The following is a 13,772-nucleotide window of genomic DNA, read 5'->3' as shown; positions in this document are numbered from 1 at the left end:
GGTGTCGGGGGGAGCGAGCGTGCCCTCCTTGGTGTCGGGGGGGAGCGAGCGTGCCCCCCTCCCTTGTTGGTGTCGGGGGGGGGGAGCGAGCGTGCCCCCCTCCCTTGTTGGTGTCGGGGGGGGAGCGAGCGTGCCCCCCCTCCCTTGTTGGTGTCGGGGGGGAGCGAGCGTGCCCCCCTCCCTTGTTGGTGTCGGGGAGCGGGGGAGCGAGCGTGCCCCCCTCCCTTGTTGGTGTCGGGGAGCGGGGGAGCGAGCGTGCCCCCCTCCCTTGTTGGTGTCGGGGGGAGCGAGCGTGCCCTCCTTGGTGTCGGGGGGGAGCGAGCGTGCCCTCCTTGGTGTCGGGGGGGAGCGAGCGTGCCCCCCTCCCTTGTTGGTGTCGGGGGGGGGGGGGAGCGAGCGTGCCCCCCTCCCTTGTTGGTGTCGGGGGGGGGGGGAGCGAGCGTGCCCCCCTCCCTTGTTGGTGTCGGGGGGGGGGAGCGAGCGTGCCCCCCCCTCCCTTGTTGGTGTCGGGGGGGGGGGGAGCGAGCGTGCCCCCCCCTCCCTTGTTGGTGTCGGGGGTAGCTAGCATCCCCCCCCCCTTGTTGGTGTCGGGCAGAATGTCTTGTTTTAGTGGGACAAATGGTGCCCCAAGGGCTAGATAAAGGCAAGCAAAGGGCCGCCCCGGACCACAGTTTAGATCGGTGATCTAATTGGAAGTAAAGCGGGAGCTTTGCTAGTTGGCACATTTCTGACCCCTTATCCAGATTCTGTCTCGGAAATTACTGATGAGCCGTGTCTGATCTTCATGCAGTCACAAAGGGAGAGCCTGGAAATTTGTCTTTGGAATATCCTCACAATAAATATAGGACAGGAAGTGTGTCAAATGCAGCAGATTAGATTTTATATTTTTACAAAAAAGCTTGAGGCTTATGCTTGCCTGACATTTTGTTTGGATTCCAATAAAGATCCAAGTTCTTAAAATCTCGTTTTCTGGCCAGATGTTTAAATAAATTGCTCATTAGTCTCAAATTTGCAAACCCATATGGTGCCTTTTATAAAAGTAGCAGTGACTGTGCTGTACATGGCCTTACAGTGAGCAGAACTGTGGGAGGGGCTCAGCAGGCCCCACCCACTACAGGTTGCCTGCAGAAACTACAGGAGGGGGCGGAGACGAGACCAGTCACCCTGCACAAGGAGGGAGAGCAGCAGTGAGCGGTCTTTATTACAGGAAGTCTCACACTGGATTACTGCACAGATCTGGAAGAAATGCACAAAACACACCGAGAGCTCAAGGAAGAATACACACGACTCGTTTAGATCATTTGTTTGTCTCGGAGTTCAGCTGTATGTAACACAAAGATAAAGCTCTTTATATTAGTCATGCGGCTGTAATTTTCAGATCTTTGGGGCTGAAAATGTATTTTTCTTTTGAAAATTCACATCCTTATCCTGTTAGTCATAGTTGTTGAACAGGCGATTCGATTTAATTCACAAGGATAATGTCCTAGCGAGCTGAAACCCGTCAGCAGATTCCCTTGTGTGCGTTTTTTTTTATTTTTTTTTGCTTATTAAAATAAGATTATTTGTGCGCTTCTAGTGCCGGATGCTTTTTTATCTTGTCCTGTTCAATGTTTCATGTCTCTTTAAAGTTTTAGAATAGAATTTTATTTTATTCATATTTTTGTCTACTTTGCCTTTTGACAGAATGAATTTGTTCCCAACACATTTGGTCTCTGGCAGAGTTGCACAGCATATTTATTCCAGGCTCACACAGGGTTTGACATGTTTTTTGCGCTGTTTTACACATGGTTTTATGTGTGATCCCATTGACTTCTATTGGACTGTGCATTTTCTGATAGCGCATCAAAGATGCAGGACTTTTTTACAGTATTTATCCAAAACCTCCTGTTTAGCAGGTGCCTGGGCCCCGCTTTTGAACTGATGGGGTCCAGTACAGGGCTGGCTGTACTGCCTTAGTAGTGGCTCTGTGTATGTTTTTTTTCTTTGTTTTTTGTTTTTTTTTGCCTTTCACTTCTATTTTATACGGAAAAATTAATTTACAAGGCAAGTGCTCATAATTTTAAGGAAGTGATAAAAATATCTTCAAAATGAGAAATTCTGATTTAGACAGCAGTCATTACTTTATTATTATTATTATTATTATTATTATTATTATTATACAGGATTTATATAGCGCCAACAGTTTACGCAGCGCTTTACAACATCAGGGAAGACATTATAGTTACAGTACAATTTAATACAGGAATGATCAGAGGGCCCTGCTCGTTAGAGCTTACAATCTAGAAGGGACAACAAGTTTTTAATTTTTTTTTTTTTTTTTTTTTTTTTTTTTTTATTTGCTTTACCTAACTAGGTCTCATATTGTGTGAAGCAAGGCGTTCTCAAATGACATTTGTCAGTTTTTGTTGTAAAAACTTCCCCAAAGTTTACAAGGCCTCTGTTTTTAATGTCACATCCATAAAGTTTGTCATTTGTTGGATTTCTGCCCTCTGGCACCTTATTCACTCCCCCCAAATGTGTATATAGTCTTGACATGTGCTCTGTTATGTTTGAAGTCCATTTTATTAACTTTACTTTTTTTTTTTTTTTTTTTCCTCCTCGCAGTTTTGTTTTTGAAAGATGACGTCCAGAAAGAAAGTGCTTCTGAAGGTCATTATCCTGGGGGATTCTGGGTAAGCAAAGCACCTTCCATGACACATTTACATTCTCATTATGGTATTTAATGTCCAAAATTCTGTATTTGCTAAGAGGAAAAAAAGCCCATCTTGGCACTGGTTAGGATTGGCTTGTGCATTCTCTGCCAATCCAAGATCGGCTGATTGTTGGCAGGAAGTGGCTTTTAAGAAAAGCATAAACTTTCCTTTTCTGCATTAAGCAAGCCCTTGGCTGGGCACCCACTTATGTTTTCTGTGTAAAATGTGAAAATTTGGCTGCAAATTTGTGTAGAGCCTTATAGATTACAGTAATACCTTGGATTACGAGCATAATTTGTTCCAGAAGCATGCTTGTAATCCAAAGCACTCGTATATCAAAGCAAGTTCCCCCATAAGAAACAATTGAAACTCGGATGATTCGTTCCACAACCACTGCTGGTGTATGCAGTACTGTATGTGGCAGTGCGGAGGCGCTAGTGACACTCAGACACTCGAACTGTTGACACTTTTTGGGGTGCTCCAAACGTTACGGCTGCCCCACCCAGCTGGGAGTGTCTCCGAGTTCTCCAGTGACCTTTTGGCCACTTACGGTAAAACATACACCAGCAAGTTGAGTCTTGCGAGACAGCACTCGCATGTGAAGTCAGGATTTAAAGCGGAGTTCCACCTAAAAATGAAACTTCCTCTTAACCCACTCCTCGCCCCCTTACATGCCACATTTGGCATGTTTTTTTTTGGGGAGGGGAGTGGGGGCTTCAGGAGAAGGGGACTTCCTGTCACACTTCCTCCTTCAGCCGAGGGGCTGGAAAGGCGATTAGCTTAATCGCCTTTTCACAGCCCCTCCCCGTTGGCGAGTGCCTGTCCAATCGGACGCCGCCGCTCGCGCATGCGCACTGCCGCTCGCGCATGCGCAGTGGGTGCCCGGCCGTGAAGCCGAAAGCTGTCACTGCCGGGTGCCCACACTAAGAATGAAGACGGCGAGGGGGGGCGAGGAGCGGAGCCCTGGCCGGCGCGTCGCTGGAGCCGTGGAGCAGGTAAGTGTCCGTTTATTAAAAGCCAGCAGCTACACTTTTTGTAGCTGCTGACTTTTAATAAACTTAAAAAAAGTGGAAAACCCCCTTTAAAAAACGAATATAGCTTGTCTTGCGAAACGCTAGCAAACCGGAGTATCACTGTACTGGAAGCATTGATGCAGTCCCAGACCAGAAGCTTACAATCTAATATTCTAGCCCTTCTCATAGATTGAAATTCATCTAGTTCATTATAAGTAAGCTGAATTCGATCCGTCTGTGGATACGCTGCTTGTACTGACCTCTGCCAATCGGCAACAGTCTGTCAGGTTTTATTTTCATGTGATCAATGCCGGTGGCTGTAGCTCCAGCAGTGATCATTGTGTTCTGATGGTGAGAACCTCCCAGCTGTCTGAGTACAGACACATCAGGAGTGATTCCCTATAAACACTGACTGTTAAGGAAATCAAGCAATTTTCTTTCCTTCAACCCATGGTTAAAAAAAGTAAAATTGCATAATCTATTGCTAGCATTAGAGTTCACACACCCACTCGGCGATTGGATGCAAGAGCCCCAGCAGGGGCCCCATTGATTAGCATGCGGAAGCATTGGGAGGCTGTCATCTCCCACAGCTAATCGCCCACACTTGCATGTAATTGCTCATGCATTGCTTTCAGTGGGGCTGCCTCTCACAGCTAAGTGCAGCTAACTGGTATATTCAGAAGTGTGGCTGCACCCTAAAACGTGACCTTGGCAACACCACCTTACCATTCGCAGGAAATGCGATCCCAAACTGAGATTGTGTGCTTTGGTTTTGGTCCTAGGGCTGCCATCTGATCCTGGCTTCACTGCAGACGCGCATACAGCCACTGATGTCATTAAAGTCTCATTTTTTAATCCTGCAGTCAGTGACTGCCACCAAAGCTACACCTCTGAAATGCCCACTCCCATTTTTTTTGTCCTTCAGGTTTCCTTACATAGCAGCCAGTCAGTCTTTTACCTGATGGCACAGCTGTGAGATTGGCTGCTGCTGTTTACAACACTTTGGAAGTCCCTATACTTTTTAGTTCTTTTTTTTTTTTTTTATTATCCCAAGTGATTGTCGTGCAGTCGAAGTACCAAGTCAAGCCAGTAGGTGGTGCTGCCGATCTCTTCCTCCAGCATAACGGAATCCGCTGCCATTGATGGGACCCCTACCTTGTTACTTCATTGGGGATTGGGATGAAATGTGGAAATTTATTATTTTGACTTTGAAACGGTGTCCTTCACTTACAAATATTTTTTTTGTTTTTGTCCTGCTGCAGGGTTGGCAAGACTTCTCTTATGAACCAGTATGTTAATAAGAAATTTACTAACCAGTACAAGGCCACAATCGGGGCTGACTTTCTCACCAAGGAGGTGATGGTGGATGACCGGCTGGTCACAATGCAGGTAAATTACCACTATAGGGTAACAGCCAGTGGCTGTCAGGATCACCAGATAATTTGGAAACAAGAATAATAAATGGCAAGCATGGTCAAATGGGTATTAGTAAAGACCATGAAATTAAATAATGTATGCAACCTTTTAGGTTTACTGACATTTTAAAAAGGTATGTAAAGGATTATTTTTTTTTTTTTTAAATAACAAACATGTTATACTTGCTTCAACTGTGCAGCTCGTTTTGCACAGAGTGGCCCCGATCCTCTTCTGGGGTCCTTTGTCGGCTGTCTCGGCTCCCCCTCGCAAAAACTTATCACCTTCATGCGAGCGAGCTCGCATGGTGATGAGTTCTTGTGGGCACGCTCCTGTGGTATAGCCGCTCACTGTATCACCCGGCCCCGCCCCCCGGTGCACCGCGTCATTGGATGTGATTGTGATTCAATCAACCAATGAATGAGCCGAGAAGCAAGCGCGTTCACGGCCTGGGACTTTCGAGGGGTCAGGTAAGTAAAGGGGGGGGGGGGGGGCTGCTAACCCTCGGATGTTTTTTTCACCTTAATGCATAGAATGCATTAAGGTGAAAACTTTTACCTTTACAACGCCTTCAATAACTCATGGCAGGGGCCATCCAACATAAAAATGTAGGCATATTTTTCCCCCACATTTTGGAGCGTACAGCTGCCTGTAGACCTCAATGGCTGTACGTGGGTATATGCTCATACAGGCATTCACCCTTAGTGCTAGTTCACACCAGATGCATTTCTGTGTGCTTTTTTTTTTTTTTTTTCCTGCACTAAAAATGCATGCACAGTGTTTTCCATGTATTCCGATGGCTCTAGTTCACACCATGCAGTCAGTTTACGGTGCAGAAAACAAACAGCACTGCATAGAATCTGATGTGAACTGGCCCTTGATGCAGATTTTGGAGGTTTATTTTTCCATGCATGTGTATAGCCATTTATGTCTCTGGATCGGTTGTACGTGGCTCCTGCCCGGGGAAATGCACCCACAGTTGTTCCATTTTTTTTTTTTTTCCTTTCCTTCCTTGTGCTGGCCATGTGCAGGAGCTTTTAAAGCAGTTTCATCCTTCAGATTGTACCAGTGCTCTTTCATAGTTCAGAACTTGATGAATATTGCAGGATGTGCCCAAGCTTATTGTGACATCTCCTTACCACAATGCTTGCACCTCCTCGCTGTCTTGTCTCTAGAAGCCGGTATTTTTCTGGTGTCTATGGTAACCACATTTCCTATATACAAGAGTGAATCACATGACGAGGAGTGTGATCTGTTGCGTGCCCTGGGACCGGCTCATATCATAAAGTCAGTATTTGTCCTGAGCAGAAATGTGGTTACTCGCTTCTGATCTGTAAGCGTCTTAAAGAACAGAAGTCGCCTGCTAGTTTCACCATAGCAATTTATGTTTAGGTCAGTGTTGCGCCGCTTTTAATTGCACCATTCAAATAGTAATATAACTAATTCCATATAGCAATAAAGTGGCACAAATCAATAGTAATGTAAATAAAAAATTCCATTAGTCCAGGTTGGTGAATATAACTGACTTCCTAATAGTACTTCAATTCAACCCAGAACATTCAAACGGATTGTGCTCCACCACCAAAGTGACCGCTCACCTCCCATAAAAATTATAGGTCATATGCACGCAAATTCTCCATGCGTCCTTTCATCCATGCATAAGAAGGTGATGACCCCGACAGTGTCTGTGTCCCTTTTTTTTTTTTTTTTTTTTTTTTTTTTAAAGGCCAAAAGATATCCACTCAATGAAGATCTCAAACAAGAGGACTGAAAATGTAGTATTTTTATTAATCTTTGCTAAAAGTAGAAAATGCACTTCAAGAGTAAAAAGGACTCGTACATCGCTTTTCAAGTGGCTGTCCACTGCCATTTCCGGTTTTGTTTTCAACCAGAAGTGACGTCACCTGGCTCCATCTGACGCATTGCAACACTGGAGCTAGTCCTATGTCCAGTGATGCAGCACGGCGGGTGGAGCCAGGTGACGTCACATCTGGTTGAAATTGGTAGTAGCGGCAGAAAGCTGTTTGCAAGCGCAACACTGATTAAAATAAAAATAAATTGCTTTGATGTGGGAACACTTTGGGTGGATGCAGCCGCTCTGTAATTGTTATTCTGTAGGGTTTATTTTCTTACACGGGGTAGACTAATTAGGCAGCCCAAGTGGTTTTCGTTGGTTTCATGATAGATTTATTTTTTTTTTTTTCACCCATCTTTAAGTCTTACTGAGCACAAAAAAAAAACATGCTGTGGTGGTGATCCTTCCCTATGCTGTACCTGTTTAAATGCTCATTCATTAAAGTGTAAGTAATGGCAAAAAGTTTCATTTTGGATAAAGTAGTGTGTGTTGTCCCATTAGGGAGAGTTCAATTCACTTCCTGTCCCTTAGCCAAAACAGGAAGTAAGGGAATCCTGGTGTCACCAGAACTAGCATCCCCATTGAAAGATTTCCCCTCTTAGTGGTCTGATGTCAACCCAAAGTTCAGGAATTCTTACTTTTTAATAATGGCAAGCAGGACAAATGGAGAGACTAAATCTCCCTAACGGGCGCAGGCGACAATAGAATAAGATACGATTTCTCTATTACTTCAACCTTCTGGCTTCAGTACTGATTGAGTCACTGACAAGCATGCAGCAAGTGAAATCTGAGCACCCAGCCTCATTTTTTATGAATGAGGTGAGTAGTGGCCACTGCAGATTCAGGTTTTCTCTATGCAATCCAACACCTTAGATTAGACCTCATCACTGCCCACTCCAACCCTTCTCTGAAAAAAGACACGGCTATATCTATTGATGGGTGGCTGTGTGTGATTTTTGTTGTGCATCGTTGATAATGTACTCTTAAAGGGGTTGTAAAGGTTTCTTTTATTTTCTAAATCTGTTCCTTTTTAAGCTTGTGCATTGTTGGTTCACTAACCTTTTCTTTCAATTTCCCTTCTAAATGTTTTTTTTCCTTGTTTGTTTGAATTTCTCACTTCCTGTTCCTCCTCAGTAAGATTTCCACCATCATCTGAGCGGTGGAAAGTCATTTAGAACAGCTTACTGAGGAGGAACAGGAAGTGAGAAATTCAGACAAAGAAAAAAAACATTTAGAAGGGAAATGGAATGAAAAGGTAAGTGAACCAACAATGCACTAGCTATTTAGGTAAGTGAACCCATTTAGAAAATAAACAAACCTTTACAACCCCTTTTAAGTAATTAAAGAGTTTGCATTAAAGTAATGATACCTCTGTAGATGAGAGGAGGAGGGCGCCCTCTAGTGACTTTTAGTAAGAGTAGTAAAGATGGTAATTTTCAGTCCTTTAAACAGTGATAAATTATTCAGTGGCTCGGTCATTTAAGTGGCTTTATACACCGCCCCTGCCCATTGAAATGAATGGGCAGCGCTGCCGAAAAGCGATTCGGCACGTTTAACCCTCCCGCTGCAAGTGGGGCGTGAAAAGCGATGCTCAAACTAGCGGCGCTTTACCGCTAATACCCAGCTCAGTGTGAAAGGCTCTAAATGATGTAGTAATACAGAGCTGCATTATTTTGTCTTATTTATATTTCCCTGTGGTTCCGCATTCAGTAAGGTGTCCCCTGGTTTTCACACAGATTACAATTTTGTATGCAGTCAAATAGCTTTCTTCTCTCCTCCTGTAGATATGGGACACAGCTGGGCAGGAGCGATTCCAGTCACTTGGTGTGGCCTTCTACCGAGGGGCAGACTGCTGCGTTTTGGTTTTCGATGTTACTGCGCCCAACACTTTCAAAACTTTGGACAGCTGGAGAGATGAATTCCTTATTCAGGCCAGTCCACGGGACCCTGAAAACTTCCCCTTTGTTGTCCTGGGGAACAAGATAGACCTTGAAAACAGACAAGTAAGGTTTTATTTTTTATTTTTTCAACACATCCCAGGAGCTGTGAGCGAGGGGTGAGCTCAGATGCAGGGGTCTCTGCAGGGAGTGGGGTGAGCTCGGATGCAGGGGTCTCTGCAGGGAGTGGGGTGAGCTCGGCTGCAGGGGTCACTGCAGGGAGTGGGGGTGAGCTCGGATGCAGAGCTCGGCTGCAGGGAGTGGGGGAGAGCTCGGCTGCAGGGAGTGGGGGAGAGCTCGGCTGCAGGGAGTGGGGGAGAGCTCGGCTGCAGGGAGTGGGGGAGAGCTCGGCTGCAGGGAGTGGGGGAGAGCTCGGCTGCAGGGAGTGGGGGAGAGCTCGGCTGCAGGGAGTGGGGGAGAGCTCGGCTGCAGGGAGTGGGGGAGAGCTCGGCTGCAGGGAGTGGGGGAGAGCTCGGCTGCAGGGAGTGGGGGAGAGCTCGGCTGCAGGGAGTGGGGGAGAGCTCGGCTGCAGGGAGTGGGGGAGAGCTCGGCTGCAGGGAGTGGGGGAGAGCTCGGCTGCAGGGAGTGGGGGAGAGCTCGGCTGCAGGGAGTGGGGGAGAGCTCGGCTGCAGGGAGTGGGGGAGAGCTCGGCTGCAGGGAGTGGGGGGGGGCTCGGCTGCAGGGCGCGGGGGGGGGCGCGGCTGCAGGGAGTGGGGGGGGGCTCGGCTGCAGGGAGTGGGGGGAGAGCTCGGCTGCAGGGAGTGGGGGAGAGCTCGGCTGCAGGGAGTGGGGGAGAGCTCGGCTGCAGGGAGTGGGGGAGAGCTCGGCTGCAGGGAGTGGGGGAGAGCTCGGCTGCAGGGAGTGGGGGAGAGCTTGGCTGCAGGGTTCACTGCAAGGGAGTGGGGGTGAGCTCGGCTGCAGGGTTCACTGCAAGGGAGTGGGGGTGAGCTCGGCTGCAGGGAGTGGGGGTGAGCTCGGCTGCAGGGAGTGGGGGTGAGCTCGGCTGCAGGGAGTGGGGGAGAGCTCGGCTGCAGGGAGTGGGGGAGAGCTCGGCTGCAGGGTTCACTGCAAGGGAGTGGGGGTGAGCTCGGATGGGGGGGGGGGGGCTGATTTGGGTGGAATCAGGATGAGTTGAGACAAGTGATGAGTTACTGATGGGAGGGGGGAGCTGAACCGAGTTATTGCTTGGAGGCTAACCTTGTGGATGGGTTACTGCACAGTGCCTGCAAGAGAGGTCAGGGGCTTATTTTTAATCTCCTTGTGGCTTGTTAAAGGAGAATTTCAGGAATGTGACATACCAGATTTTCTGAGGGCCCTAATTGGCCCAAGGTTGAGAGGAGGGGCAGATGGCGTCATTATGTCCCCCTTGGCCAATCAAAGCCCGCCTAGTATTCATTGATGAGGTGTGCAGATTTTCATATGTCTGTAAAGTATCTCTCTTCATTTTTGTGCCTTCTCCACACAGGTCACCACAAAGCGATCACAGGTCTGGTGTCATAGCAAAAATAACATCCCGTACTTTGAAACCAGTGCTAAAGAGGCTATAAATGTGGAGCAGGCTTTCCAGACCATTGCACGGAATGCACTTAAACAGGTAATAAGCGTGTGCTGGCCTAAGGGGGTCTTGCTTGGCTGAGATCAGCTTCAATCTTCAAATTGGTTCTGATTATTTTTTTCTTTTTTAAACCTTCCCTTACAATCACACGGGCGATTGGGTGCATTTAGTTTGCTGCGTGCAAAGGTGACTAAATACTGCATATGGACACCGCAACACTCCTTGCTATGGCTGCATACAAACTGGCCAGTTATCTGCCGCCTGTGTGTGTCCAAAACCCTGCAGAAACACCGACCCTGGACCCACACTGGCTGCATCCAGGATCAGTGGGAGGTTCTATTCGCATGTAACCGCACAGATGAATTATATGTGAGCTGGGATGACGCCGGCCATAGATTTGTACAGGGTACAAATCTAACAGTTGCAACTGTTCACACAGTGCCAGCAATAATCTGCGGGCTTCCCCTGGCCACTGTTCAGTTGTTTCCTTCTATATAAATTCTAATTATGAGAGAGTTAAATTTTGTCCACTTATCAGAAATCTGTCTTGAGCTTAAACTCGGATTGCTGATGAGAATAGTTTAAACACTTGAGCCTCGTACACACAATCCGATTGTTGGCCAATCGAGCGTCTGATTCTTGTCAAAAGGACGTGTGCCAGGGGATCTTGTCTTGCATACTAAAGCTACACAATTGTCGGCCAACAAACGCGAACGTAGTGACGTACTACGAGGAATTTCAGCTCTTGAGCGCCACCCTTTGGGTCCCTTCTGCTAATTTTAGTGTTTGAGCATTGATTCCGAGCATGTGTGTTGGTAGTTTCAACTTTTGTGTGACAGATTTGTGTACTGAGCATCAGAAAATCTGACAACAGACCGTTGTCAGCGGAAAATTTACTAGCATGTCACGCAACATTTGTTGGACAACAATTGTCAGAAGGAGCGTACTAACAGTCAGATTTTAGGACTGCAGGTTGTCTTCAGCCAGGTGTTCCATGCAGGTATTGAAATGAATGACAGGTTGCCCGCTGTACGTACCTCCGCGCACATCCCTGTCCGGATCACATCCATGGGTCAGAACAGACTGAGTGCCTTCTGATTTGTGCATAGGCCTTCAACTGATGTACACTCTGGATGTGCATGGAGGTCCATACAGCTGGCCACCTGTCATTGACTTCAAAAGGGTGCCTACAAGCCCCTGCATGGAACACTTGTGCATCCTGGGCAGCTAAAGATGGCCCTTTATACGGATTGGTACACTTATGTGAATGAGGCCTTAAACTCCATCTGCCTGACACTGCGACTCACAGCAAGAGGGTTTCAGATACAGAGGCAGTGCTGCCAATACAGAAAGCAAGATGTTGCCAGCTGCTGATTGGCCAGTTACAGGCTTGGGAACCAGCAATGACAGGAGGAGCACTCTCCCCACTTCCTTGTGATAGGGAAGGGTTAAAGGGGTTGTAAAGGTACAATTTTAATTTTTTTTTCCTAAATAGCTTCTTTTATCTTAGTGCCGTCCTCCTTCACTTACCTCATCCTTCCATTTTGCTTTTAAATGTCCTGAGAAATCCTCACTTCCTGTTCTTCTGTCTGTAACTCCACACAGTAATGCGAGGCTTTCTCCCTGGTGTGGAGTGTCGTGCTTGCCCCCTTCCTTGGACTACTGGAGAGTCAGGACGCTCTCTCTGTTGCAGATAAAGGAGCTGTGTTAGTGGGCGTCCTGACTTACCTGTAGTTCAAGGGAGGGGGCGAGCACAACACTCCACACCAGGGAGAAAGCCTCGCATTACTGTGTGGAGTTAGACAGAAGAACAGGAAGTGAGGATTTCTCAGAAGAAATGAGGACATTTGAAGGAGGACTGCACTAAGGTAAAGGAAGCTATTTGGGGAAAAAAAATTGTACCTTTACAACCCCTTAGGCTGCATTCACACCTGAACGTGGCGTATTGTCCTACGATTTGCTTAGACAAAACGCTGCGTTTTTTAGCCTACAATACGCCGGAGGGGTGATTTAACATTGTCGGCTATGCTGAACGCCGAAGCCGCCTGGAAAAAAGGGTCCGGGACTTGTTTTGAGCTTCAGGCGTTCGGCGTGGAGATGTAAACCATCTCCATAGCTGACAATGTTAAATCACCCCTCCAGCGTATTGCAGGCTGCAATAGCGTCGGGCGTAAAAACGCCTAGGTGTGAATGCAGCCTGAATCTCTATTGCTGTCGCATAAGAGAATTGGGGGTGCAAGTCGCTTGCGCCTCCCCCCCCCCCCCCAAAACCCTGAAGTATTGGATTCACCCCAAGCAGCTAAATGTAGCAAGAGGGGAAGCTAAGGAAAAAATATATGCAGAAGAGGATTGGATGTTGGTGGACTGGTTGTATTGCCATGAATGAGCACAAGTTTAAAGAGGTCTATGTGGCCTTGCATTGTTCTCACTTGATTTCTTGCTTTTCTTCCTCCTAGGAAACAGAGGTGGAGCTCTACAATGAATTCCCAGAGCCCATTAAACTGGACAAGAACGACCGGGCAAAGGGCTCGGCGGAGACCTGCAGCTGCTGAGAGGGAGAGGAAGGCAACGGCAGAGCCCTTCACTAACAGATATCACACTTAGGCCTTCGAACACGAAACCCTCTCTCTTCCCTGCCCAGAGTGTCAAGGAATAAATATTAATCTCCTGCACCCTCTCCAGCTCCCAGGCACCGGTCCAAAAAAAATAAAATGATTAAATAAAATAAAAACACTTGTATTATAAGCAGAACAGCCATTTTTCTCACCCCCCACTTCCCTGTGGACTACTCGACCATGTCGGGTTAACCCCTGTGTAGCCAAGAGGCCTACAAGCTTTGGCTTTGCTGGCCCTGTTGGCAGCGCAGAGCGGTTAACATTACATACTGTTTGTTTGAACATGACTTACTTTTTGTGTCTTGCGGAGAGACAGGTTTTCTTTGTGACTTTTTTTTTTTTTCGGTTTGTTTTTTTCTTTTTACAGTTTTGTGTATAATTAACCTATTTCATGAAGTTAAATAATCCTTTTTAATTGTTCCGTGTCCCATTTGAAGGCTCTAAATAGGCTGCATATCCAACGATAGGTGGAGGTAGGTGACCTGTGACCACTCCGCTGCTGGCGAACTGCTGGTGCAGTATGCAAAGATTTTCTAGGCCTTGTCCACACAAGAATAGGTTTGTATAGGAGTTCTTTGTGCAGCAAGTGATTGCAATGCTTCCGGTAAGCTCCAAACACCATTTGTTAAAGCCTTTAAGAAAACCACCTTGAGGATGTTAACCCAAATCGAGTTTAGTCCTGTCACTTTAA

General features: G+C 47.0%; 1 protein-coding gene across 2 annotated transcripts in view; it reads left to right on the top strand.

The window, feature by feature from the left end:
* The window catches only part of RAB7A (RAB7A, member RAS oncogene family), a 56,940-nt gene extending 43,729 nt beyond the window's left edge, over positions 1–13,211 (top strand). For both annotated transcript variants that reach the window (XM_040358959.1, XM_040358960.1), the window contains exons 2-6: positions 2,605–2,672; positions 4,969–5,095; positions 8,759–8,977; positions 10,377–10,505; positions 12,923–13,211. In XM_040358959.1, coding sequence (XP_040214893.1) covers positions 2,620–2,672; positions 4,969–5,095; positions 8,759–8,977; positions 10,377–10,505; positions 12,923–13,018 — 624 coding nt within the window. In that variant the 5' untranslated portion in view covers positions 2,605–2,619 and the 3' untranslated portion in view covers positions 13,019–13,211. The remainder of the gene's footprint in view (positions 1–2,604; positions 2,673–4,968; positions 5,096–8,758; positions 8,978–10,376; positions 10,506–12,922) is intronic.
* The last annotated feature ends 561 nt before the right edge of the window (positions 13,212–13,772 follow it).

The sequence above is a fragment of the Rana temporaria genome, chromosome 7 (assembly GCF_905171775.1).
Source record: "Rana temporaria chromosome 7, aRanTem1.1, whole genome shotgun sequence".
NCBI classification, from domain to species: Eukaryota; Metazoa; Chordata; class Amphibia; order Anura; family Ranidae; genus Rana; species Rana temporaria.
This window is presented reverse-complemented; position numbering and strand designations above follow the sequence as displayed.